The following is a 25,885-nucleotide window of genomic DNA, read 5'->3' on the forward strand; positions in this document are numbered from 1 at the left end:
CTTCCTTTTGGAAAAGAATTAACTCAGTGGTTCCAACATGGTCATTTGGGAGAGGGAAAGTAATGAGGAGCTCTTCTGGAAGGAAGCCAAGAGATAAAGCAGGCATACAAGGCCCTTGAGCAATGTTCAGCCTCCTTGATGAGAAGAGTTTTGTTCATTTTGAGACCCCAGGTGCTGCTAATTTTATAGCAGCAGCTCCAGTTGTTTGCCAGCCTGAGGAACAACATGATGGATACACATCATCCAATACCTTCTGACAGAGGAGCTCAGGCCCATCCTATTTAACAAGGGATGGCCACCTCCAGCTGCACTCACATGGTCCCATCAGGGCTTTACCTGGAAAGTTCTCACAGAGAACTTCAACCGGAGTGTTTCTCTTTGTGTCCCCAATCTTCTGATATCTCTCTTTTAAGGTGTCAGCCTGCAGCGCACAAAGACAAAACAGTTGTGGAGAAAGAGTTCAACCATATGAGAAAGGACATGCTGTATGGGAAGAAAAACAAGGTTTTTAATGCCCATTCTGGGTGACATCAGGAGATGTTACTTGTAACTGAACTTCATCCTTGACTACAGCAGCAGGAATATTTCACAGGCTATCGGTAGAGAACATCCAAGGATGTTCAAGACATCTTTGTTCATGAAAGGCAGGACCCTTATTACTGGCTCATTTCTCACAGCCCAGTCCTGAGGACTGTGCAGAGGAAGTTCATGGGAGGAGGAAATAAAGGTGCATGAATTGTGATGGCACATCCCAGGCTTAGGGCCACTGAGCTGCCTTCACAAACAACTGCAGAAGAGACCCATTGCACAGCAATTTGGGTTTTCTGCTGTGCAACAGGATGTTACCACTTTGATAATGACTCTACAACAGTCCCACTTCTCCCAAGTCCCAGGTTGCTCCCACACAGCCTTTCCTTTCACCTCCAAACCATCCATCATTCAGTACTGGTTTCATATCTGGTCAACAAGGAAATGAAACCATTTGCAGTTGGATTGCCCACCTAAATCAACGTGAGGCAGAGAACTCTGCTCCAGCTGGCACCCTAAAAGTGAGGTTTCTTGCCTCCATTTCAAAATATGTCAATTAGACCTGGCAGCAGCACAATTAGCACTGTAGACATTCTCTGCAGGTACAGCCCTGACAGTACAGACCAAGAGTGTAAGGAAACCTAGAAGGGCAAAGATGCCACATTCTAAATCCAGCTGGAGTGTCCGTGCTTGCCCTGGATCTCAAAATGGTGTCAATTAATTCTTATCAAGTTCAGCACTCAACTGAGGAACTTTTGTAGAACTTTGTATAAACTTGGAATTATTTTAGAATAATTTACAGGATTAATTTAAAGCAGATGAGTTCAACTAAGCCAGAAGGAAAATATGTACTAGAATAACACACTTACAGAGAGGCGTGGACATAAAATCAGAGAGAGACTGATTTCTTTCACAATCCCTTTTATGCTTGAAAAACCCTTCTTGGCTTTTATAAGCAGTTGCCAACATTTCTGGCATGTGCCTGATGAGGCTGAGACTCTGGATAGGTGGTGAAAAACAGCTGAACAAGGTCTATCAACCCAACTGGGTCTACACCCACTGACCATTGCAGAGCTCTGCCGAGCAGCTCCTGAATCCAGAGCCTTAGCTCCTTTTTCCAACAAGAGCTCCTGTCTTCCCTGTTCTAACCTGAACAGTCCCTTCACTCCCTTCAATTCCAAAGCTGAACACAGTAGCTTAATCATCAGGGAGGTGATGGAGCAGTGAAGATGCAGCTTCCAACAGCTCTGGAGCCAGAAAATGACTTAGTCCTTGTTAGCTCAGCTGATAGATGTTGGCAGCAGTCGGCAACTCAATTACTCGCAGCTCTCCACAATGTACACAGCATCTCATAAACTCCCCAGCACTGAGTGTCCAGTGTCTCTGGAGGGAAGCCAAGTCCAATGCTTGTGCCAGAAAACCAGTTTTTCAAGATGAAGTCCATCTGTGCATCTAAACCCATCAAACTGCTCCCATTATAAACACGGATCACAGATGCAGCTGGGGGATTGTGTTAACTGGAATTTCATAAACAATCACTGTGTCCCAGTCATGCTCCAGTTCGGGGCAGCTTCCAATCACAGCTCTCTCTCATTGCCGTCCCTGTCTTTCTGTTCAACCTTCTTGCCAAAATTGTACTAATTTGGCAACTTGAAGTGCCAAATAATGTATTTCTACCTTAAAATCTTCCCTGAAGATTAATGCCTCGGTGTTAGGCTTCAAGGACACAAAGCAGACAGAGGACAGTGTTTCTGACTGCATTTTGCCAACATTTCCCCAGTGGATTCTCCTTTAGGCAGAGACTAGCCAAAGTTTTAAAGGACAAAACCTAAAGCTCAAGCCTACCTTCAATCCTTGCCAGGGCAGGCTGCCTCGGAGGAAATACATGAACATATGGCCAAGGGCTTCCAAGTCATCTCGACGACTTTGCTCTAAAAGAGAAGAGATGACAAATTATTGCTGCAGAAGCAGAAATGGCTCTGAGATCTCAGCAGCAGCCACACCTGTATCTGAGATAAAGGTACCACAGGGATGTTCACTCACTGTCTCCAGCTCAGATCTTGTGCAAAACCAGAAGGCATTTCAGAAAGCTAGAAAATGTGTAAAATTATCCAGAGGCCATGAGATAACATGGGAACCACACAACACACATGCCAACCTGAGGTAGAACAGCAACTTTTAACTGCAGAGGAATAAAACAGTGCCCCAATTCTTCTCTGATCTGCCAGGGTCAATGGTGCTATGTGGTGCTGGATCATTTCCTCTGGACTAAATAGGAATGGGATACTCACAACCAGCTGCAGGGATCTACCCTTGCACAGTGCCAACCCTTTCCCAATTGCCTCTGCTGCTCATCAGAGCAGATCAAAAATAGCTCCTTCCAGCACTGTGGAACACTTGCTGCTGCTGCCATGCAGATGTTATCATTATAAATGAAGGGGGGGGAAAGGGACAGGGAGCCAAAGGACAAAGTAAGCTAAAACAAGCTCCCAAAATGTATCCAAAATCCCAGGGGAGGACGGAAGAGAGCAACAGATGTGGAGGCAACACTGGGCTGGGCTGAGCTGCATTCTTGGGCACACTGAGCTCTTGGGCTCACTTGGTACAGCCTCCCCTCCTCTGAATACCACCTACTCCCAACAACATGCTCCATGATCCAGAGCAGATCCAGCCACTTAACCTGCAGGAGATGCTGGGAGAGGGAACACTTGGGAGAAGAGAACTGAAATCACAGTTCCTGCAGTTACCCTGATAGAAAGGGGGGAAAAAAAGAGAATGCCCTGGGTAATTTAGTGCAGTGATGCAGATGGGACTTCCAGGAAGATGGCTGAGTGCACCTGTGTCTCAGAAAAGCTGCAGTCAGGCTCCTAAGTTTGAAATGTGAAAGGACAGATTCCAGCTGGGCTGGTCTCACCAGTGAAGCATCAGCTCCTCACAATCCCTCTGGGCAGGGACAGCCCCTCAAATACATCCCCAGAACTGATCTGGACCCTTCCCCTGCATGAGCCATGCTGCGAGCTGAAATCCTGTGGGAAATGGGTGCTAAGGAAGGCACATGGAGTACTTCAAACACAAACACTTCTTCCCTCTGCATCACCTGCACCAGCAGCTCCCCAGCCTGCTCCCACTGTGCCCTCCTATTCCTCCATCCCTGCCTGACTCTTCACTTTCCAAAATTAGAAGCTAGGCTCATCCCTCCTTTACTCCCCAAAGACAGTGAGCTCTCCAACAGGGAGCCAACATGCTACGAGGCCTCCTAGAGAATATTCCATTATCTCACTGCTTGTATGGATTTAACAGAATATAAACATTTAATAAGTTTGGGGTTTTTTTGCCTTTCAGCCACAGAAATGTAATCTTCTGGTAGGAAAAAAAGCAGTGAGGAGAGATGGAAGTTTAAACCGTTAATTTTCTCCAACCAATTACTAGATCAGGGAACCTCCAACTTTAACATCTGGAACTGGAAGGCACTGGGACAGTGCTGTGCTATAAAAATCTATTTGTCTATCATCCAGTGCAGCAATCACCGCCTGCCTGCTTGTCCTTTATCAGTGCAGGGCTGCTCCCAGTTATTTAGCTCCTAATAAAAACTGTAATTATGAGGCTTCCAGCATTTCAGCTGGCTCAATTCCTCAAAGGAGTGGAGGATAAAAAATAAGCCACATAACACAAACGGTACTGGGAGGTTCACAAATAGCTTGAAGGGTGCAAGAGAGCTGAGCCAAGATGCTATGGGAGGTCTAAAAGATTCAAATGGCAAGCTGTAATGTGTAGAGGGAAGGGGCTGAAGCACCAGGAGCAGCTGAGGGAGCTGGGGAGGCTCAGCTTGGAGAAAAGGAGGCTCAGGAGGCACCTCCTGGCTCTCCACAACTTGCTGACAGCCGGGGTGGCAGCCGGGGCAGGGTTGGGCTCTGCTCCCAGGGAGCAAAGGAACAAGAGAAAACAGCCTCAAGCAACACCAGGGAAGGTTTAGGTTGGATATTAGAGAAAATAATTCACTGAAAGGGTTGTCAGGGATTGAGCAGGCTGCCCAGGGCAATGGTGGAGTCTCCACGCCTGGAAGTGTTCATACGATGTGTGAATGTGGCACCTGGAGACATGGTTTAGTGGTGAACATTGCAGTGCTGGTCAACTGTTGGACTCAATGACCTGAGAGAGCTTTTCCAGCCCAGAGGACACTCTTAAGCTCCCTCCACGCAGACAAACCTTTGCCAAGGTGTGTGTTGATGGACATGTATCTCGCTGTTCCAGTGAGACTCTTGTGCTCCCTGTAGGGAATGTGTTTTTTGGTTTCCGGGTCAATGTACTCCTTGGCCAATCCAAAGTCTATGATGTGAATGACGTGCTCCTTCTTATTGCCCTGCCGGCCAATGAGGAAGTTCTCCGGCTTGACATCGCGGTAGATGAGATTCTTGGAATGCACATACTCCATCCGAGAGATCTGCGAAACCACGAGGGAAACGTTAAAGCCTTACTTGTGAGCACAACTCTGGCTCCCAGCACAGCTGCAAGAGGAATTTGCCATCCCCTCCTTTCCAAGGCTATCATGCTGTGCTCCCTGCTTTATTCCCAGGGAAATGGCAAAGGCTGTTTCTGAGGCGTTACCACTGGGATGCAGCTCTTGGCAGGGTGCCACGGGGAGCTGCAGCAGCCTTTTTGTATTGATTTTAAACATACTAAACCAGTTACCAAGAGCTCTTCCCTTGCCCACCGCCTTCCCCTGTTGCTCTGTGTCTTACCACCTTCCTCCCTCAACCCATATGTTGTCTAAGACATGCCAGATTCCTCACAGAGGGGGATTTTTGGGCAGGCAGAAGCTTTACGATCTTCAGAGCTGACTAAAAAATAATTAATCTCATTGCTGTCAACTAGGAGTAGCTGGAATGTTTTTCAGCTTTTGACTAACATTTTTCTGGAAGTTTGACTGAACGGGAAGGTGAAAGGGCAGGAACCCCACTTCTGAGGTGATGGAGTGCCTCTAACAATACACCTTATTCATAAGTTCATAATTAAAATTGCTTTTGAAACCAAACATATTGCAGGTGATGTCTGAACAGGCTGTCAAGCAGTTCTCCTTTGGGTCCTGCACTTAGGAGATGATTCCAACTGAAAATAGTTCCAATTTAATTTCATTTATTACCTTTAACTGCCTTTTTACGTTTCAAATGAACACACATGAACCCCCATTTATGGCTGTCCTGCTCGCAGCTGCCCTGCATGACAGAGGGCACAGTAACTTAAACAAGATACTTCTTTGGAAAGGCTATTGGGATTGACCCAGGTATCTGTGAGCCAGCAATGCCACTAAACCTCTGCAAAGCCCCACCAAGTCCCAGTTTGTCACTAAGGAGCCTAAGTCCCCAGAGGTCACTGCCATGCTGCTGCAGGGGACAGGACATCCAGGGTGAGGGTTACCAGCTGGTCACCCCCCCGGGTGGATTCTGGAGAGAAAGCTCTGCAGTCTCTGGGTCACTGAGCCAGCTCTCCCTCTCCCCCAGCCAAGCAGCAGGGACCCCCATCCAACCCCCCTGCTCACTTCGTTGGGCTGGCAGACCCTGCCTGCTCCTGGATTTCTCACTGAATCCAGACACATTCCCAGCTGGAAAACCGAGACCACTCTTTCCTTTCACAGATCTTGGACCCACAGCTGGTTTTAAATGTCCACAAGCATGTGATCCTCCATCGCACTCCCAGGCCCTTACCATGCACCTTCTTTTAAAGGAAAATCTGCTGCATTTCCACCTCTTGGAAAGAAGCAGCAGGCAGGAGGGGGGCATCCCTCCTTATAAAATAAACAGCTCTACAGAGAGGGCAGCAGACAGGAAAAAATTGGCTGCAGGTGAATCAGGCTTAAAAAATAGAATTTACTCAAAGACTCTTCAAAGAAGGGAGCAGCACGTGCTGCTGCTCCCTCTCCTCAACGCAGTGATTGATTCCAATGTGCCGAGAAAATGGGTTTCATGGCTAACAGCCATTGTTTCCAATCAATTACTGGCTGGTGCAGAGAAGAGCAGATGCTCTTCAGTCATTCTTCACACTTTGAATCACCTACAGGACACAGCAGCAGGTTGTGAGACAAAAAGCCATGTTGAGAGGCAATTCAAATGAAGATGCAACCCTTGAAAGTGAAACAAAGAGCTTCCTTGCCTCTCCACACATAACAAGCTTCCAAGCAGAGCCTGACTGGCTCATTTGATTTGTTCCTGCTACCAGAGCAGCTCAGTTGTTGAAATCCCAACAGCAATTAGAGAACCTGAAAAGAGGCCATTCTTTTCTTCTTTAAAAACTCTCAGCAAGTTGCAGCAGGCAGGACAACAACCTGGACAGCTGAGGTGTCAGATGAGCCAATATGCTTCAGCAGCACTCAAAGGTACTTATTTTCCTGCCTTTTTTCCTCCCACCTGCCTTTTTTGCTTCCACCACACACACATAGCTGCTGTGGGGTCTTTCATATTCCTTCTTTACTTCCACCTGCCAGGACGCTTCATGCTGGAGAGCTTTGCTCAGCCACGGCAGCTGAAAGACGCTCCCCGAGTCAAAAAGATGTTTCCTGGAGTAGCTTCCATGCTTTATTCACCTTGACAGACACTCTCCCTGCCCGTGGCTGCTGTGACGTGGAGTGTCTGGGCTGCATTTCCCTTCCAGACCCTGCCTGAGCACACACACAACCTCGGCATCAAACCCATGGCGTGGCTGAAGGAGAGGGGAAGTAGAGTTCCCACTTCAGAAATGTGCTGGATGTAGAGGTGCAATGCCTACTCCTTTGGGTTTGAAATACAGGCTCAAACACTCCAAATTCATTCTTTCAGGGGCAGAGAAACCACTTGTGGAACTGGGGCTAACTTGGAATTGCTCTACCGCTGGAACACTCCTGTACACGTAAGAGTGTGAATTACAGAGGGATTTCCATGACCACGGCCAGCTGAGTCCATGCTTGGAGCCATTAATCTCCATTTCAGATATCAGAGAAACCCTTAGGAGGGGGGAGAATCCCTTGGCACACAGCAGGACCCCTGTGCTGTGATGGAGAAATGAGAGGATATCGTGACATTTAGCAGGTGCCAAAGCAACCTTTCATTTGCCTTCCTCCTGCCAAGGCAGCAAATATAACAAATCTTCTCCCAGAAAGGTAGCTCTTAACAGGCTGATCCTGACAGCAGTTCCATCTCTAGACCTTCCTGATAAATTTGAGCCCTTCTTCCACACATCACCTGCTTAAATATAGGTCAGATCAGCAGAGAATGAAATTAATCTTGTTCAAAGACAATTCTGATGGTCACCGATAGAAAACCATCTTGCCACAACTTGGTCCAGAACACATCCAGAGTATTTTTCAGTGGCACAACAGAGCTTGCTGTAAACTGTCAGTGAGCATCATACAGGCTGGACCTGGCCAAGAGTGAAAAACAGAAATCTGAATAAAAAACAATTCTCCTCGAATTTATGGGCTGCAGGGATAACATAGTGACCACGTTTTAATTGCCAAGCCTGGCTTTGTTCAGGAGCTTCACCGGCTGGATCTGATCTACTGGATGTCTTCAGCTGCATGTGGAGTATGGAGGAAGCAGATTGAGTCTGAACAATTCCCAAACAGGCTGTCTTTCTTGAAGACTCATTGTCATCCAGTCCCTCTCACCCTCAGCCAGGAGAGCCTTCCTGATGTAAAACTATGTTTGAATTCTGCTGTAATCCCATGTGGCACTTCCTAAGAGACACTGCCCTTGTTTTTCCTAGAGAAACTCCTCTTTCTTCTAACATCTGTAAAGGATCCACCCCCAGTCCTGCGATGCTGCAGCCTGTCGAGCTCATTCACACTAGCCAAGCAGAAATACATATTAAAAAATATCTTTCCAGGATGTCTCTGGCTAAAAATTGACCATGGGACTGGATGCTCTGACAGACATGGGGATCATCCTTAAGTAAGAGGAGAAAGATAAGGGGACAAATGCCCATGGTTAGAATCACAGCAGCTTAAGCAGACTTGGCTGGTCAGAAGCAAGAACAAAATGTAATTCATGGATGTGAACCCAAGGAGTTTGAGAGACCAGCTTTCCTTTCTGATGTGTCTCACACTGGACTGTGACACAGTGACTGCAATCATTTAGTGTGGGAGAAGGACAATCTTGCCTAAAGCCTTGTGGCTGGAGCTAAGGGTTTTCATTTCATCCGAGCAGTAAGTGCCAGCCCCTTTGGAAAATACTTTTCCCAGGGCCAGGTGATGGGGCACACCTGAAGATGCTGAATCTGTCTCCTTAAATGTGCACACTCCATGTAATCTCCCTGAGGAGACTGAGAAGGCCCTACAACATCTCCCCATGGCCAAAGGAGCATCTGATCCCTCCAGAGAACATCTGCTCCTCCATTTCTGACTGCTTTTGCTGTCCCCCTGCATAAGCCTCAGCATGTGTTTTCCAACTGGCAGCAGTGCCCCAGTGAGCTGCAGCCTGGCCACAAGATCAACAGGTGATGCCAGTGAAGAACATCCAAGCCCAGAGCTGAGCTGCAGCCCTGGGACTTGGCAAAAAGGCATCAGCCATGGCTGTGACAATCTTGATTTCCCCAGAAATCCCTTGGGAATGAATTTACATATTTTTATTTTCTCTCCAAAGGTCACACAAGCTATATCTGAGGCTTTGCCAGCTGTTGCCACTTGATTTAATCAAAGCCAATACTATAAATTGGTTTTCCATTGATAAAGAAACATTCAAAACCGAAGAGCTTGACTGCTCTGCTGTGGGAGGCCTTAGTACCAGGCAGGTGCTGTTCAAACTTCTGCATTTCTGACCTCAGTTTTCCATTTGAGATTCTCCTGTGTCAAACTTCAGTTTATCTGGAAAGGATTGTGTTCCTCATCCCTTACATATCCTCTTCCCTATCATGCTTCCATCTGTGGAGCTTTCAGTGTGAATATACAATCCCAACTCTGCTGTGGAGTATCTGGGTGATCCCAAGGTGCAGCTATCCAAGATCTGGAGATCTGCAGGTATTTAGATACTGGAGAATCTGCAAACCAGTCTGAAAACCAGAAAAGCCAAATTGACTGGCTGTCCCCACTGACTGGTGGAAGTTTCCACACTGTATTTAGTATGTTCAGCTTTCTCATTGTTCCCTTTTAATACAAATCCACATCCAAGCCTCGATCCCTTCCAGCTTGATTTCCTTTCCTTTTCAGGTACATTAAAAGCTCTGTGGTTTTGTTCATAGAACTATTATATTCCAAGTGTCAGTACTTTAAACCCATTTCACTGACCAAATTTTTGGCCAATTTTGACTAAGGCAGAGTTCTCAAATGCTGGTATTTTGGCTAAGGAGGGCTGAGCTCCCATTGCCCCGTGAGGCTCCAGTCTATGGGCAGCCAGGAGCACCAAACCAGTAGAACTGGTAGGTTCTGAGTGTGGGAGGGTGCTGTGTCCCACGGAGTGGGTGAGAAATGTGATGTTCCTGGAATGTCCAAACAGAGGGAGGGAGCTGGGGAAGGTACCGGGGCAGGGACCTGTAGGGGCACAAGTCCGTAGGAATCCAGCTTCACTGGTTCTGCTGTGCAGGGAGCCAGCTTCTCATAAGCATAATCTGACCTTCCCTTCAGAGGCAGGAGTCCCTCTCACCTCAGAAGTTTGCTTTTGTAAGAAAGATGAAGAGGGACCTTGGACAAGGGACTGGAGTGACAGGACAAGGGGAAATGGCTTCCTGCTGCCAGAACACAGGGTTAGACGGGATATTGCAAAGAATGTGAGGGTGGTGAGGCTCTGGCACAGGTTTCCCAGAGAAGCTGTAGCTGCCTCATGCCTGGAAATGTTCAAGGCCAAGTTGGACAGGGCTTGGAGCACCCTGGGATAGTGGAAGGTGTCCCTGCCTGTGGCAAGGAGGGTGGGATTGGATCTTTGAAGGTTCCTTCCAACTCAAACCACGCGGTGATCCTATGATGGGAGGAGATTCTCTCAGCCCTGACCCTTACCCTGTGCCAACCCTGGGATGGCTGGACAGCCAAGGAGATGCCAGGGCAGGGCCCTGCCCATCACTCACCAGCTGAATGGCGATCATTAACACCGTCTTCAGAGTGAACGTCCTGTCACAGAGGTCAAACAGATCTTCCAAGCTCGGACCAAGCAGCTCCAGGACCATGGCGTTGTACTTTCCACAAGGTCCGAAATAATACACCTGGGGGAGCCCTTCAGCTGGAAAAATAGGAAAAGAACTGGAATCAGTCAATGGGACAAAGTTAATTCCCCTCCCCCTGCATGCACACCTTTTGTTAGGCACAGTTTTATTGTCATTTCTTGAGTATTCTCTCTGATGCTGCCCAGCAAGGAAATAAGTTCCAGCACAAACTGTGACTGAACCAAAGGCAAACCAGTGCAGGCTCTGCTCAGCTACACCCTTATGCAGACAAATGCATTTCAGAGCAATTAACAAGACCACCTGAAAGCATTGAGCTTTGGCAGCTTAAAGGCCTGGATTTCGGGAACAAGACACGGAGTTCCCTGTGTTCCACTGAACACCAGGCAGAGAACAGCCCCAGATGTGGGCTGGCACTTGTTGGAGACATCAGGAAGATGACAGTCCTTGGACAAAATGAAGCATGGTCAAAAAAGGGCTGCTTTGTCACCAAAGGTGACACCTAGTCCTTGTTTTTCAGCACAACCTTACACAAAGTTTACACTCAGTAAAAAGGAAAAAAACCTTTTCCTTTAAAATAGGGGAAAGTTTTAAATTTTGACCAATCACCACACAAAAATAGATGATCATGGTCATTAGCATATGTGCACTCACACAGCTATCAACATTGGAGCCAGAGCCCATCTTCCCACCCAACAGACTGCTCTGTGGGAGTACAGTGTTGATACTCAGCTGGCAGGGGAGTTTTGGGTGGATCAGCTTTCTGAAAGGCATCAGAAGGAAAGGGAAAAAGACAGCCTTGATGTTGGAAGACTCACAGAGCTGCACAGCACTCCTGGAATTACCTTTGGGTCAAAAAGGAAACCACAGCAGCCCATACAGGAGGAATTTAGTGCAGTTCCAACTGCTCATTTTGCTAATCAGCACCTGCACCAGCACTTGGTGTCCCAGTGTCACTGCTGGGTAACATGTTTAAATATCTATGTAATTCCAGTCTACACCTCATAAGCAACTCCAAAACACAACAGAAAGGTTTTGTTTTGAAATATAGGGCTTTGTCTTATATCAAAAGAAAATATTTGCTTGAATTCCTGAAGATACAGAGTCCTGCTATTTCAGTGTAAAAGCTGAGCACAGGGAGCAGTGCTTTGTGTGCAGTCTTTTATCCCAGAGATCCATAAATTATAGTGCATGGGACCTGAAAGCACTGTGATTATTCATTTTATGGCATGTTTTAAAGAAGTGCAGGCACACACCTGGATTTGCATTGGATCAATGTTAGATATAGCAAAATACTCAACTAATTAGGTGCACAGTTTGGTGTGGGCTCGGTGAGCTACTCAGGCAGTGAAACATTTCAGGCTAGAGCGCACCAGCAACACAACAAGTGTGTGTCCTACTCCAGATTTAGGGAAAACCCATTAATCCACCCTAACTGGGACCTCTGCAACCTGCCAACAATGTAACAAATCCAGCATTGAGATTACTAAAGTTTAAATATCACAGAACTTGTGCTCCCAAGTACTGCTCCAAAAGAACAAGGTGCAGTTCCACAAAGATTACCCGAGGAAGGTTTTAATCTCATTCATTCACATGCTCAGGGAATCTGTCATCAGGATGCATTAACGGGATATTACAGAGTATTGCAGGAATTCCCTGTCTAACCAGTGTTTTGTGTCCCATGTAAAACTGACCCAACCTGGGAGGTTTGGGAGGCTCCTAACAGAGCTCCATGCTTTAGGAAGCAGTAACAGCCATTAAGTCCTCTAGGAACACAGGATGGTTTGATGCAGAAGCAATTCAGAAAGCCAAACAATAATGTGATATGATCCAGGCAGCTCCAGGACTCTTTCAAATATCCCCAAATCAACACAAATGGCAATTTAATGTCATCAGCTTAGTGCTGAAGGCTGGAATAATTGCAACAGCTCTTGAAGTGACTCATGGTGAGCCACTGGGTTTTCAGCAAAGTCTGATGAGGACTTACCTACAAAGTCACCTCTAACACCAAGATCAGCATCTCTATTTTTAGAGAATAATAGAATAATAATAAAGAATAAGAAAGTAACAGAATATTTTATGCAAAGTTTAAACCTGAGCCCTTTATAGATTCTAGACACAGACAGACAATGAGTACCTCCACCACAATTTCTACAAGTTTCAAGTAGTGGAACTGAGGAAGGAATTAGGATTAGAACTCTGCTAACTAAGGTATGCAGGAGAATAAAATTGCAGAAAGGCTCTTAAGGAAGGTGAAGGATCCTGTTCCCAGACCAGGGGCAGATGAGAACTTTTACACAGCCTCACTCGGTAAGGAGCAAGCATTGAAAATAAAATTAATTTCCTACTGGGCATAAGAACCAGCAAGTCTCAAAAAGTGAGGATTTCATGTAGGGAAGGAAGCAACACTACTTAGTGCTCTCTGGGATCCCAATTCCTTCAGCTCTACCTACTCAGAGCTTACAGCCAAGGGCTTGGAGTACCCTCTTCGTCTTAAAGCCTCAGGAAGGCTCTGCTTTCTGTGGGAACTCTGACAAGGTGAGGCCTCAGTGAAGAACATAAAAAAATCATCCTAAATATCAGAATACAGGAGGTATCATTGGCTTCAGGCGTATTTTTAGGGTTTGATTTTTCCCTGGGGATTTTCCCTGACTGCCAGCTCTGCAGTCAAGGACTTCCCTCTTGCCTTTGCCAGGATAAAGCTGCTGTAACATCTCTCTGATTTCCAGAGCTGGCTGTGTCCTGGGTCAAAGGAGCATCACTGATGAGCCCTGTGGAGCTCCCAGCCCAAGCCAAGGATCCCCAGATCCACACTAGTTATTGGGAGGGACTTGGTGCAACACATCCTCAGCTCACTCAAACATTCACCATCTTTTTGGGAAGAAGAAAGATGAACTTAATGTACACATTAAAGGCTGTTGGCACATAAGACTGGAAGAAACATGTGATACAGGCAGCTCCAGAGCCATTCTGAACAGTAAAAAGGGTCAGCCTAAGAAAATCTGCATAAAATTTGATTTTGTCTCATCTGCCTAATTTATGACGTAGCTTGGCTGTTTCAGTGAAAAGCATCGTGTCCTGGTGCTGAGTCCGTTGTTCCAGTGAACCACAAGAACTCCATAAATATCACCAGCAGATCCGTAAATACTTAAGAAGGATGTTGGCAACTAAAGAGATTGATGGAGGAAAAAGGACTTTTTTGCCTTGGCAGATGGAGTTGAGGTTTTTAATGGAGAGTAATCACACTGGGAGAGGACTGGAAAGGTCACACAAAGCCACGGTGTCATGCTATAGGTGAGCAGCTCTGAATTCAGAGACTGTGGGATGAAAAGCCACCAGCAGAGCAGAGTCTTATACTGAGGCTTCAAAGGTACAAACTCAACACTCAAAGTACAAACCATGATCTGCTTAATGCAATTAATGCATGAAACCACATCAGAACTAGGAATTTCTCCATGGTATCAAACAAGAGCAATACACTAAGGGAAGAAAATACAAGCATGATATGTGCAGGTTCTCCTTTGGAGAAAAACCAGTTTATTACAGCAGAGACTGCTGCAAGCAGAAATCATCTCTATTTCCTTAACGGCTTTGGTCTCGCTGCTGAGTGATTTGGCTCAGCTACATGGAAAAGGCCCACTCCACCCTCACTCTCACAGGAAGTTTATCACCCCAATAAACACAGACTGATTGCTGCACTGGAATCCACAGGCAAATTCTGCTATTTCAGCAGTGATGTCTTGGAAGAAATTCAAGCTGAGCACAGCGAAAACCTAGCAAAGCATTTTGTAGATTAAAGCATCACTGCTGGAATGAGAGCAAATGCAGACATCAAAGCCAAAAACCCAAATCTTTGATTCCCCCACACTCCCGACACTGGCCTTGGCTTTCTGGGAATGCTGAACTCTCACTGCTCCTGGGCTGCCACCAAAGGGGACTTTCCCATCCTTCCTCACGCTCTGTGGCTGAGCAGTATGATGGATCAAGCCAAAAAACACTTGGCTTGAGCTCGAACACAAGGATGGCAGCAGTAACAAGGAGCAGGATCCCTTCTCTTCCAGAGGGCTTCATCTGGGCTGGATTAACACCCGGAACAACACTTCAGAAACTTCCATCACAAGATCAAGTGTCCTGGATGATTCCAGTAATGTTATCTTGCTGCCGTGTTTTACACCGTGACTAATGGCCACAAAACTCCTCAGACATCCAACATACTCCAAAAAACCACATTAGTTCAGGCACACACACATTCCAAAGCCATTTCCAGGACTGTTAAGAAATGGCAGTGGGAAGAGATGCCAATCTAGGGTTATGCCCAAGGGAAATCAGAGATTGCAGCACCTGCCCTGCATGGAAGGCACAGGAAGCAGAGCCCACTTGCACTGGAAGAGTGCCTGGCCTGAGGCTCTGTGTGAGTATCACAAGAGGCTATGAATAAACCTCATCAACAGCAAGTAAAATACACCCAAGGAGGAACGAGGGAGCAAGTGCAGGAAGCTGCACGTGGCATCTACATCAATGGAAGGACAAGTGCCACATGCCCATACAGCAAATCACCAGGAAACATCCAGAGCTTATCATCAATACTGGTAGTTTCTGACCCACCCATGGTCTTTGCTCCCATGGGGAGTTGTTTTCCACTGCCCTTTGATGAGGTGTAGCCAAATAGAGACATTGATGTCTTCAATTTCAAGAATTAAAGAAGAATTCAGACTGTCTCTTCATACAGGTTTTGACACTGAGCTCTGTTGCAGGGGGGAGACACTTCCGAAGGACTCCAAATTCCACACCCACAGACAGAGGGAGCGGGGAGCAATCGAAGGCCCAGCAAAGGGCTGATGCTTGATGCAAACCCACACTCTGTGTGGGCAGCAAGAACTCTTTCTCACTGCAAAAGATGCAGACACACACCAGAGGCATCAGTGCACACGAAGTTCTGTGTGGTTTTAAAGAGGCTCTGATGAATGTGCTGTAGATTGTCACAAAATTCTCATTCAGAGCAGAAAGTTTATTTTTACAAAATTTTTTCACAGAACACAAAATTACACGATGAACACCATAAATAGCAACTGTGAGAGGGCTGCGTATCTATAGCTAAAATTAAACATGTTCCAAACAAATTAAACAAATTGCTTTAGAGTAGTCAACCCATTTAAGCTGATTACACTAATGAGGACCTACCCTTCTCTTAATTTTCAAATCGGAATAAAATCCTGGCTGAAGGAGAAGATTTGTGATCAACATTGACTGGGCCAAGATCTCAGCTTTTAACCTCTTCAAATGTGTCCCATGTAATTTCTGTGAGCTGGAAGTAAAAAGACTCATCCCGCCCTTCAAATTTTGGACTAGTTTGCTTCAAAAATAGAAAGATGGGAGAAAAGTTGAGATTTGGCTTGTTAGTGGGAATAACCTTGTCCTAAGGGTCTTTCATATATTTGATTGGATGCCTTTCAGAGATATCTTCCTTGCAAGTACAGCTGCACAAGCTTTATAATGCAGCCTTTCACCTCCAATCTTACCTGTAGGAGCTAAGGGTAGGACAGAGATTTTGGGTGATTGAGAGTTTTTTCTCTTGTCTGAGAAACAGCAGTTGAGATGTGAAGGAAAACAAGCAGGAAATGCAATTTGTGACTCCAGCACCAGCTCACCTGCAGGTGGAAAAAGAGGTGGTGGAAAAGGTCTGCCACAATCTCACCAAGCACTCCTAGGCTTCACAAACCTTCAGCTGGCATAAGATTAAGGAAAGAGCCTAAAAATAGTGTTCTGATCCAACAGGCACACGCAGAAAGATCTGTATGGAGAAGCGGGGCTGGAGGAGCCGGAGGACGGCCGGCACTGTGGCAGCTCCGATGGTGATCCAGAGATAACCGCCATGCTATGAGTGCTTCCAGCCTGTAAAGCTCCCAAATGATTTCCTTGCTCTCCTGAGCTCTGATACTGTGGCTTGAGAGGCCACAATTTACCTTTAGTTGTTTCCCACTCACCAGAACAGAGCAGCCAGACCTGTCCAGAGCCCCTTGCACATCTCCTGTCCCCGAACATCCTCCTGTTGGCAGACGCTCGGCTCTGTGGTCAGCTGTTCACAGCGGCTTTGCCCTGCTTCGTCTGGGCAAGAAATCATTGCTCCTAGCAAATGCTGAATGCTCTTGCACCACTGCCTAGCAGGAATTTCTTTGTTTTAGCCTATTGGTGGGTGAGGAGGAGGAAGAGAGGCAGAGCAAGGCCCTACTCCTGGTCTTGGATGTGGAAAAGGTGCAGCTCAAACGCTCTCTGAACTAAAGAGGAAATAACTCAAAGGAGAACATCGGAAGCTGGAAGGGACCTCAAAGCTGCCATGGGCAGGGACACCTTCCAGTAGAGCAGGTTGCTCCAAGACCCATCCAACCTGGCCTTGAATATTTCCAGGGATGGCAAAGCCACATTGGATCAACACCTTCTCCCCTGATGATGGCAGAGAAAGCAGAGCTTTTCATGGGAAGAGATGACACCAGACATGTAATGGTGCAACAGCTGTGTATGAGCTGTGAGGAGCCAGAGCTACTGCTATATTCAAGGAGTTCCATGTGGACTCCAAGCCTCACTCCAGCTTATCTCAGGATGTATTTAATCCCTTCTGTGTTTTGTTTCATTTTAGTAGTGTCTGAGTCTACAAAAAGAGAAGGTACAGGAAAAGGAACAGCAGAAAAACAGACTGGGGAAGGACAGAAGGAAGAACATACTTGTTCTTGCTGCTGGTAAAAATCCAAACAATTTGATTTTTATTTCGGCTGCAGAAAAACAAATCTCAGGATCGCTGTGTTATTAGAACAGGGTGGCATTTCATCTTCCTTGAATGGTACAAGGTGGTTTTCTGACATCATGGCTTCACTTCATTCAACAACTCTTCACATCCACAAAGCAAGAAGCACTTGAAGAGGGGGTACCAAGGAGACATTCAGATTTGTATTCATAAAGGTAAAAAAAGATTGGGAGGAGAATCAGCCCTATCTGGAAAGGTTGAATGCAGGAAAACTTCCAAAATCTGGGAAATTTACCCAGAAACACCCATTCACAGGCAGTTTTTTAGCTCTTAACAACTAAATCAGTCAAGTGAAACTGTTTCAATTCTTGACAAACATGGAAGAATAACGCACAGCACAATAAATTGCTTTTTTGGAAAGTTTCAAAAGACTGAATTCACATTTCTAGGGCTTGAGGGGAAACTATTACATTCAAATCTCCATGTTACTGTTGGATTTTATATCCAACACTATGTCTTGCTCCAGTGATGATAGAAGCTGGAACATAGGAAAACACCTTAAGAAAAGGATAAAAGCAGTAAATAATTCTAGAAGAGTTATTTTAAACCACACAAAAAAGTTCTAGCTTAAGTTCTATCCCTATTACCTTTTCCCACACACCTGCAATACCAGGACAAGGATGAAGGAAAACCATTGGAACAGCTGCCCAGGGCAGTGGTGGAGCCACTCAATGACATTCCTGAAGGGATTTAATAGCCACGTGGAAGTGGCACTTGGGGACAGGGGTTCATGGTGGCCTTGTCACTGCTGCCGTATGGCTGGACTTGATGCTTTGAAAGAGCTTCTTTTCCAACCTGTATCTGTGATTCTGCTCCTTTGCAGCTCACACAGCTGGGTGAGCTCTGCCAGAGCACATCTGTGTGGCCAATGGGGTTTTGCTGCTAAAGAACACCCACAAAAACACAACCAAATAGAAAGAAAGAAACCAACAGAGAAACAAATTTCCCTCCTCCCCAAAAAATTAAAATCCAAGCAGAAATTGGAAATTGTTGCCCATCAGTTTTCCTTTGCTGTGCAATTCCTCAGCCCTACCTGCTGAGAGGGAGTTAAGTGTCAGGTTTGGGCCATTTCATTTGAACTAGGTAATGGAGAAGCTGAGATGAAATCATGGGCCCCTTGGTAATTTTCTTTTCTTTTGAGAAGAAGTTCACAGAACCATGTGGGAAAGGGACTTACAAGGACCAACAAATCCAACTTCTGTCCCTGCACAGGACACCCCAACAATCCCACCCTGTGCCTGAGGGCATTGTCCCAGCACTCCCTGAGCTCTGGCAGCCTTGGGACCGTGACCATTCCCTGGGGAGCCTGGGCAGTGCCAGCCCCCTCTGAGGGAAGAGCTTCTTCCCAATATCCAACCCAAACCTCCCTAACACAGCTCCAGCTGGTCCTGGTCACAGGGAGCAGAGATCAGAACTGCCCCTCAGGAACATGTTATGCACATGAAGTGATGCATGTTAATGGCATTACAGGTATAATCTTAAGAAAAATCAACAAGAGCACCCAAATTTAACTCCAGAAGCAGTGCCAGGAAAGAGGCTACTTCTGAGCAGATGAAAAATGCCATGAAAGCAGCAAAAACAAATTGCTCTGCTGCCCAGAGAACCATTTTGGTTTGATCCCACCAAGTCCTGGATGGCCCCTGCTCTTCCTCCCCAGCTGCACACCGGGGTGGCACTGCCAGGATGATGATGCAGGGAGGGTCTGACAGCGCTGAGCAGTGGCCACAGTCGGTCTCACCAGGACAGCACAGCGACATATGCCAAAACTGGCATACAACAGGCAGGATTTGCCATGGATCCAACAGCATTTTTAACTGGGATGGGAAAGCAGTGGGTGAGATCCAGCTGGATGAAGCAGTGGTATTGGACACATACCTTTGGCTGCTCAGGAGGAAGATGATGCTCGGCCTTGCTCAGATTCCCACCAGACTGTGGTGGGACAATCCTGTGCCATTCCAGCAGCACAGCCCTATGTGTCATCCCAGAGCTGTGCTGGGATCTGCCTGCAAAGCTGGGAGTGCAACTCGGGCCCCCAGTACTCAGACTCATACTGGTCCCACTGGGAGGGTGGATTTTTGCAGGTTTGCCCCTGCAGCAGCATCAAACTAGAAAGGGATGGATAGGAATAAAATGTACATAAACTCTCCACAACAAGCGAAGAGATTGGCATTCATCCGTCCCATCACTACTGTAGGATTGGAGGGGAAAAGGGATTTTTCACATGAGTAGGAAAGTGTTACCCACACGGTCCTTCCAGCCTGAGGGAAAACCTCCCACTCCCTCTTATGGCAGGAGATCCTGCTGCCAAACAGAAGTTCAGAGGTGCTAAATCAGATCCTACCTCCAGATACAATCTCTGTTTCACCTTAAGAGAGCCAAGTAGGAGCGGGTAGGAATGGAATTTCAAAAGGAAAACTGCCACTTTCAGACAGAAAAATTATTACAAAACTTCAGAACTCCAGCCTGACCCATCACAGACTCAGGCAGAGCCTATGGCTTATCTTTTAGCAATGAGAGGAAGTTTTTCAATAGCAGGCAGGGCACAGCTCCAAAACACAAATTCCAAACCCATTGGAGAGCCTGTCTGGGAGGTGGGCAGCCCTCCATAACAGGACTTCCCTGGCACAGCTCAGTGTTTCACTTCAGAAATCTCCAGTGTGTATAGGACGCCTCTGTTGCATTGGAAGGGATCCCACTAAATCCAGCACCCACCTTCCAAAGGGGAAAAAGCTTTCTTTGGATCAAGGCAGTGCTCAACACCTGACACAGCAGCCCCACTGAAAACTAATTTTATAGCTTTAGATCTCAGTTAGTTTCTAAGTGCAGCATCCCCATGGCGTGAAGAATGCTCATAGAAGGGATGGGAAAGGGGGACAAGCAGAACAGCCAACTAGCTCCTAATCCTTATTAATTATCCTATTTCATTCAACGTAAATATCAGTTCCAAAGTTTATCTTCAAACATTGTGTATCGTGGGGACTCCCCATCCCTGGAAGGTTTCAAGTCCAGGTTGGACAGGGCCTGGAGCAGCCTGGAACAGGTGGAATTGCAGGGAATGGAATGAGATGAGCATTAAGGTCCCAACCAACACAAACCAGTCTGTGGTTCTGTGGTCTTCACTTCCCCACTCTGATGGCTGAGGCACTCCAGTTTCCAAGCACTGGGCTGACAGACAGCGAGATATATTTCTTTGTTTGCTAGAAGGTACCAGAAGCAGCACAGAGACCTTAATGATTAAATGTGTGTTGCTCTCCTCGAGCCCTGCTGGATCCTCAGAGCAGCAGCACATCCCACAACCCACAACCTGCTCTTAGTGGACATCACTGACCAGAAGGAGAACCCAGTGAGGAATCTGGGATGTCCTGGATGAGTCCTGCTACAGGTTTATGGCCATGTCAGGCTTCAAGAAAAGGTGTCTCCAGGAAAGGCATTTTCCAGCTTCCCAGCATCCTGCTGCTCCCCTTCACGTGCTGCCTGTAGCTGCTGGCATTTGATTTGTGATTACTGCCACAAATACCAGAAAAGTGTGAGATGCATGAGGACTTTTTTGAATATAACAAGGAAACTGCCTTAATCTCATATTCAAATATTAATGGCCTTGCTTTTAAAAGCATCTGATAACTTCCAATTGACAAAACCTAAATTTAGCCCAAGGAAGTCAAAACTTCTGATGCTGAGATGCTGAAATGTGCACATTCAGGAAGCCCTTCCTAACAAGGGAATGGCCACGTGGAAAAAATAGTGAAACATAATTCTCTGGAGATCAACAGCAAGCCAGTTCTGAAAGCAGCAGGGTCTAACTGAGCACTTTACAGTAATCCACTACATTTCATTCTGCAATTCAAATTGGAAGCCCAGGATCCCTCAAGTTCAAGCTCCTTGGACTGCCTTGACTTTACAATGAAGCTGCTGACCACCATTCCTTAATATGCAGCTCAACATGAGGGTCTCCACTTTTTGCCTTCAGTAGAATAAAACAGTATATCTTCATTGCTGAACATCTCCCACCTATGTCCAAGGGCACACTTCTGCGCAGGATTTGAGAATGGAGACGTTTTTCCTTGCTGGTAGAAGATTAACCCAACATCTTAAAACCTTCAGGTCTATTGCAGGCATCTGAGGCAGGGAATGACTGACATGAGATGTGTTCCAAAGCTGTTCTCCTTGTAAAGAGATGTCAGTTTTGTATCACCTTGCACAGATGAGTCACTTATTAAATACTTACAGTCACTGAACAGTGGCAATCTAAAATATTTCCAGTATTCAAAGGAGGAGGCTGCAGTGCTCATCCGGAGCATTGTAGTGTGACAGGTATGAACAAGCCCTTCCATACAATGAGCAGGACACAAAACACCTCAGGCTACAGCCACGTGCTGCTCCACACAAGTCCAAACTCACTTTGGGGTGCAGAAGGGCAATCCTTGGCCTTCAAGGTATTCAAGGCCAGGCTGGCCAGAGCTCTGAGCAAGCTGTTCTACAGGAAGGTGTCCCTGCCCATACAAGATGAGCTTTAAGGTCCTTTCCAATCCAAACCACTCTATGATTTTATGATCATCCCCAGCCAGCAGCTCCATCCCCCCCAAACCAGCCCCCTGCTGAGGGGTGACCTGGCTCAGCTCCTGGCCACAGCAATGTTTCCATCCAGGTGGAAAATATGAGTGGGAATTTTGAAGATTAAAGTGACTGTGACCACTATTAATGGGTATGTTCACACTTCTTAATAAAACGAGGGTGGGGACCTCTTGCACTAACCCTCCCTCACATGGCCTCGAGTTACTGCCGCTCCCTTGGGGAAGAGTGTTGCGCACAATGACCTCCCTGTAAAATCCTGGTGTTGGCAGCTCCACCAAGGAGGCTTGTTTACATCCATCCTGTAACAAGCTTCACCAAAATGACCCATAATTGCCATGTGAATGACAGCATTGTGCAACTGGCATGGAAAGAATTTCTTCATAAAGCACACCAATACATATAAAGTGTGTGTAGGTAAAGCAAGAACAGCACAGAAAAAGGTGCTCAGTGCAGGCAATCCCGACAGGAGAACTCCATAGGCAGCACGGATAGCAGACAGCTCAGCCACACTGAGGAATATATATGCAAATATTGACTAGACTATGCAAAGGCTTGGTTATTTATACCACCTTCATTTCCCTCAGGCCTACCTCCTGACAAGTAAACAGACTGCTTCGCTCTGGTGAGTTGTGCAACACGGAGAGGTCCTGAAGTAAACACACAGACTCCATACTTCATTAGAGGTGAACTTGTTTACAGAGCAGGAATTAAAACAAAACCACAGAATCCGTCAATATTCTATATGTACTGACATACTCCTCCCTGACTCAGAACATTCTGCTCCTACACTGTGACTCATCCACTGCGTGGGCTGGAGACAGCAGAGATCTCGGTTTCCTGGGATTCTCCAGTGTATCAGACTCCTCCTCTGCTACCCACCACGCCTCTGTGGAGGCTCATGACGTCCGACATCCACTTGTGTTACCTGCCCATGCTGGGAACGACCACTGGCTACAGAGCCATGGCACAGAACTCAATGCACGTGCCTGAATGAATCACATGTGCCAAGGTGGGACTGTGAAGGGTGGGGGAAGTGTGACTCATCTGCCAGCTGATATAAAAATAAACTACTACTGAATCAAAAATTCATGACTTATGCACACGATGTGCACAGGCAGAGCTGGCACTATGTGGAAACTTGATCATTGGCTTCATGCAGCCAGTGCTCCATTTTGCCTTCCAAAGGTGATGCTTACAGGAAGGGATCACATATGGCCTCAATGGGGAGAGACACCAGAGGTGCCTTGAAATGTGGTAACAAATCCCAGAACGGTTAGGGTTGGAGGAGACCTCATCCATCTCAATCCATGTCATTTCACCCCCTGCCATGGGCAGGGACTGTCTCAGTTGACACAGATGTGACCTAACGCTCCCAAGTTCACGTGGAAATAGCAAATTCTGTTGAGCACAGCTCCTTTTTATAGGGTTTTCAAAAACCCACATGGTTGATCCTAATTGGCTGAAATTTGGTTACCATCCAGCTGACTGGCACCAACAGCTGCCTGTGTTCATGCTTGTCAGGGATTGGCTGGTGTCTGTTTGCATTTCAAGCTCTTGGCTTCTCAGTGCCTTCTTCACAGAGATGTTTCTTTCTTTCCCTGACTGGCACAGGCTGGCTGAGCTATAGCCAGGGCTGCCTACGACTGTGAGGCCTCCAGGCCAGCTGCTGGCCCTCACAAGGGACACCTTCCACTAGACCAGCTTGCTCTAAGCCCCATCCAACTTGGCCTTGCACACTTACAGAGATGGGACAGCCTATGCCAGGGCCTCATCACCACTCTCACAGGGAAGAATTCCTTCCCAATATCCCATGTATCCCTGCCACCTGGCAACTGGAAGCCATTCCCCCTTGTCCTGGCACTCCAGGCCCTTGCACCAAGTCCTCTCCAGCTCTCCTGGAACCCCTTTAGGCACTGGCAGGGGCTGTGAGCTCTCCCTGGAGCCTTCTCTCCTCTCTGAGCACTCCCAGCTCTCCCAGCCTGGCTCCAGAGCAGAGGGGCTCAGCCCCTGAAACATTTCTGTGTGCTCCTCTGCACTTGTTCCAGCAGCTACTGAATAGATTAGATTCTTCTAATCTGGAATCAGCCTCAAAACAGAAAGACCATTCCTGTTATCCACAAGTAAACTGAGCCCACGGGACAGAGCCAATGGAATCAGTGACACCCTGCTGTGCCACCAGCAGGACCCAGATACTGCAGGACTCCTGCAAGCCATGGGAACAGCAGTTGCTTTTACTCATCCCAAACCAAGCAGGAGGGTCCTGGGATGCTGCTGGCTGTGCAGGGGGCAGTTCAAGCAAAGCCAAAGCTCTGTCCTACCGCAGAAGTTGAACCATTCCAGGAGCTAGGAGCTGGGTCTGTTTGACCATGGATACGTAACTCAATTTATTCCACAAAATTCAAGCACAGGGGACAAATGAAGTGCTCATAGTCAATGAGCTCATTGTCAAATGACATCAAATGTCAAAAATGCTCATATGTCAAATGACATACTTATCCAATACCAGAAACATGTTGGAGACTTGAACCGCTTCTGGCAGCACTTAGAGATGCAAAAAGTCAAGGGAGGTCCTCTTGTCCCCAGAGTATGGAAGCAGTGGATTCAAGCAGCTGTACAAAGCATCAGAGAAAGGAGAAGCCCAGGAGCCAAGGAACCAGCCTTAAGGAAGAAGGAACACCTGGTACAGCCTCATGACCCTCAAGGAGTGTCATAGAGGAAGAGGTAATTTTGGGGAACAACTATCACACTTTGACTGTGCTACACATATTTGTGCTCAGGGAGGTGCTGCCATCAGGGCTGACTGTGCCACCACCAGTAAAGCAAGACCCAGGGGATAGCTCAGGCCAGGATGCTGGTGCAAGCTCATGTGGCTTTTAGGAACATGAATCATTAATCATTAGGAACCCAACCATTAAATGGTTCAGTACAACACTGGCATTAGAGGACTGATGAGAGTTTTGCACTGATTTGCACAAACTACTTCAATTACCTTGGTGAGCAAATGGATCGTATCCCAGACTACCTAAAACCTGAGTTACATTTCCTAAAGGAAAGATGTCCTTTCCTGAGACACCCTATGGACTGACCATCAGGTCTCTGACTCCATGCCCACGCTTTCCTGTTTTGTTTTCCTGCTGACATGAAGGTAAGACACTCAGACACTATTTTAGGTTATTAAATATTTAATTCCACAGCAAGAAAGAAGCAGCTAACAGATGGTCACTGTGCATCAGGGCCTTGTTTGAGTTCTACGGGGAGAAAAGTTCAAGAAATAATAATGAAAATCCATTTCTATGCACAAACATTCCTCCAGTTAGAGGAAGGGAATTACAGGGGAGCTGTTAGTTTCCCTAAAACAAGGAGGCACTAAAACATCAGAGACAGTATCAAATATCCAAAGCAGCACATCAGAGACATCTACTAGCTGGTAACTCCTGACTCAGGACTTCCTCTGAATCCAGTGGATCCATCCATCAAGTATTGAGCTGCTGAGAAGCACCAGGAAGAGCCACATTCCTACAGTTTAGATCCCTATGACAAACTTCTCCCTGCTCCATCACTTAATCTAGTGTGAAGCATCTTAAGATGTCTGAGACACATGAAATCCAGTCTGCTCCTTCGCTAATCCAAGCTGACTAGGGATCCTCATCCGAGCCATGTGGCAGGCAGAGAAACTAGTGCTGCTGGGAGGGAACAGATGCAACTTCAGTGCCTGTCAGAAAGTCTTGGAACATCAAAGCTGATGGAGCACGTGGAGCCACAGAGTCACTGCTAAGGGAAGAGGCAGTTATCCCCTGTCCATGTGGAAACATCTCACATGGAAGCTCATCTCAGGATTCAGCTTCTGAATTACTGGGCTGTTTGCTACTC

At 46.7% G+C, this 25,885-nt stretch overlaps 1 protein-coding gene across 4 annotated transcripts in view; it reads right to left on the bottom strand.

Annotated features, from left to right (window-relative positions):
- The window catches only part of CSNK1G1 (casein kinase 1 gamma 1), a 95,859-nt gene that overhangs the window by 16,736 nt on the left and 53,238 nt on the right, over window positions 1-25,885 (bottom strand). For all 4 annotated transcript variants that reach the window (XM_086848875.1, XM_086848874.1, XM_086848873.1 and 1 more), the window contains exons 6-9: window positions 10,552-10,703; window positions 4,735-4,969; window positions 2,374-2,459; window positions 337-421 (exon numbers count right to left, since the gene is read on the bottom strand). In XM_086848875.1, coding sequence (XP_086705001.1) covers window positions 337-421; window positions 2,374-2,459; window positions 4,735-4,969; window positions 10,552-10,703 — 558 coding nt within the window. The remainder of the gene's footprint in view (window positions 1-336; window positions 422-2,373; window positions 2,460-4,734; window positions 4,970-10,551; window positions 10,704-25,885) is intronic.

The sequence above is a fragment of the Cyanistes caeruleus genome, chromosome 13 (genome assembly GCF_971803275.1).
Source record: "Cyanistes caeruleus chromosome 13, bCyaCae1.hap1.1, whole genome shotgun sequence".
Classification (NCBI taxonomy): domain Eukaryota; kingdom Metazoa; phylum Chordata; class Aves; order Passeriformes; family Paridae; genus Cyanistes; species Cyanistes caeruleus.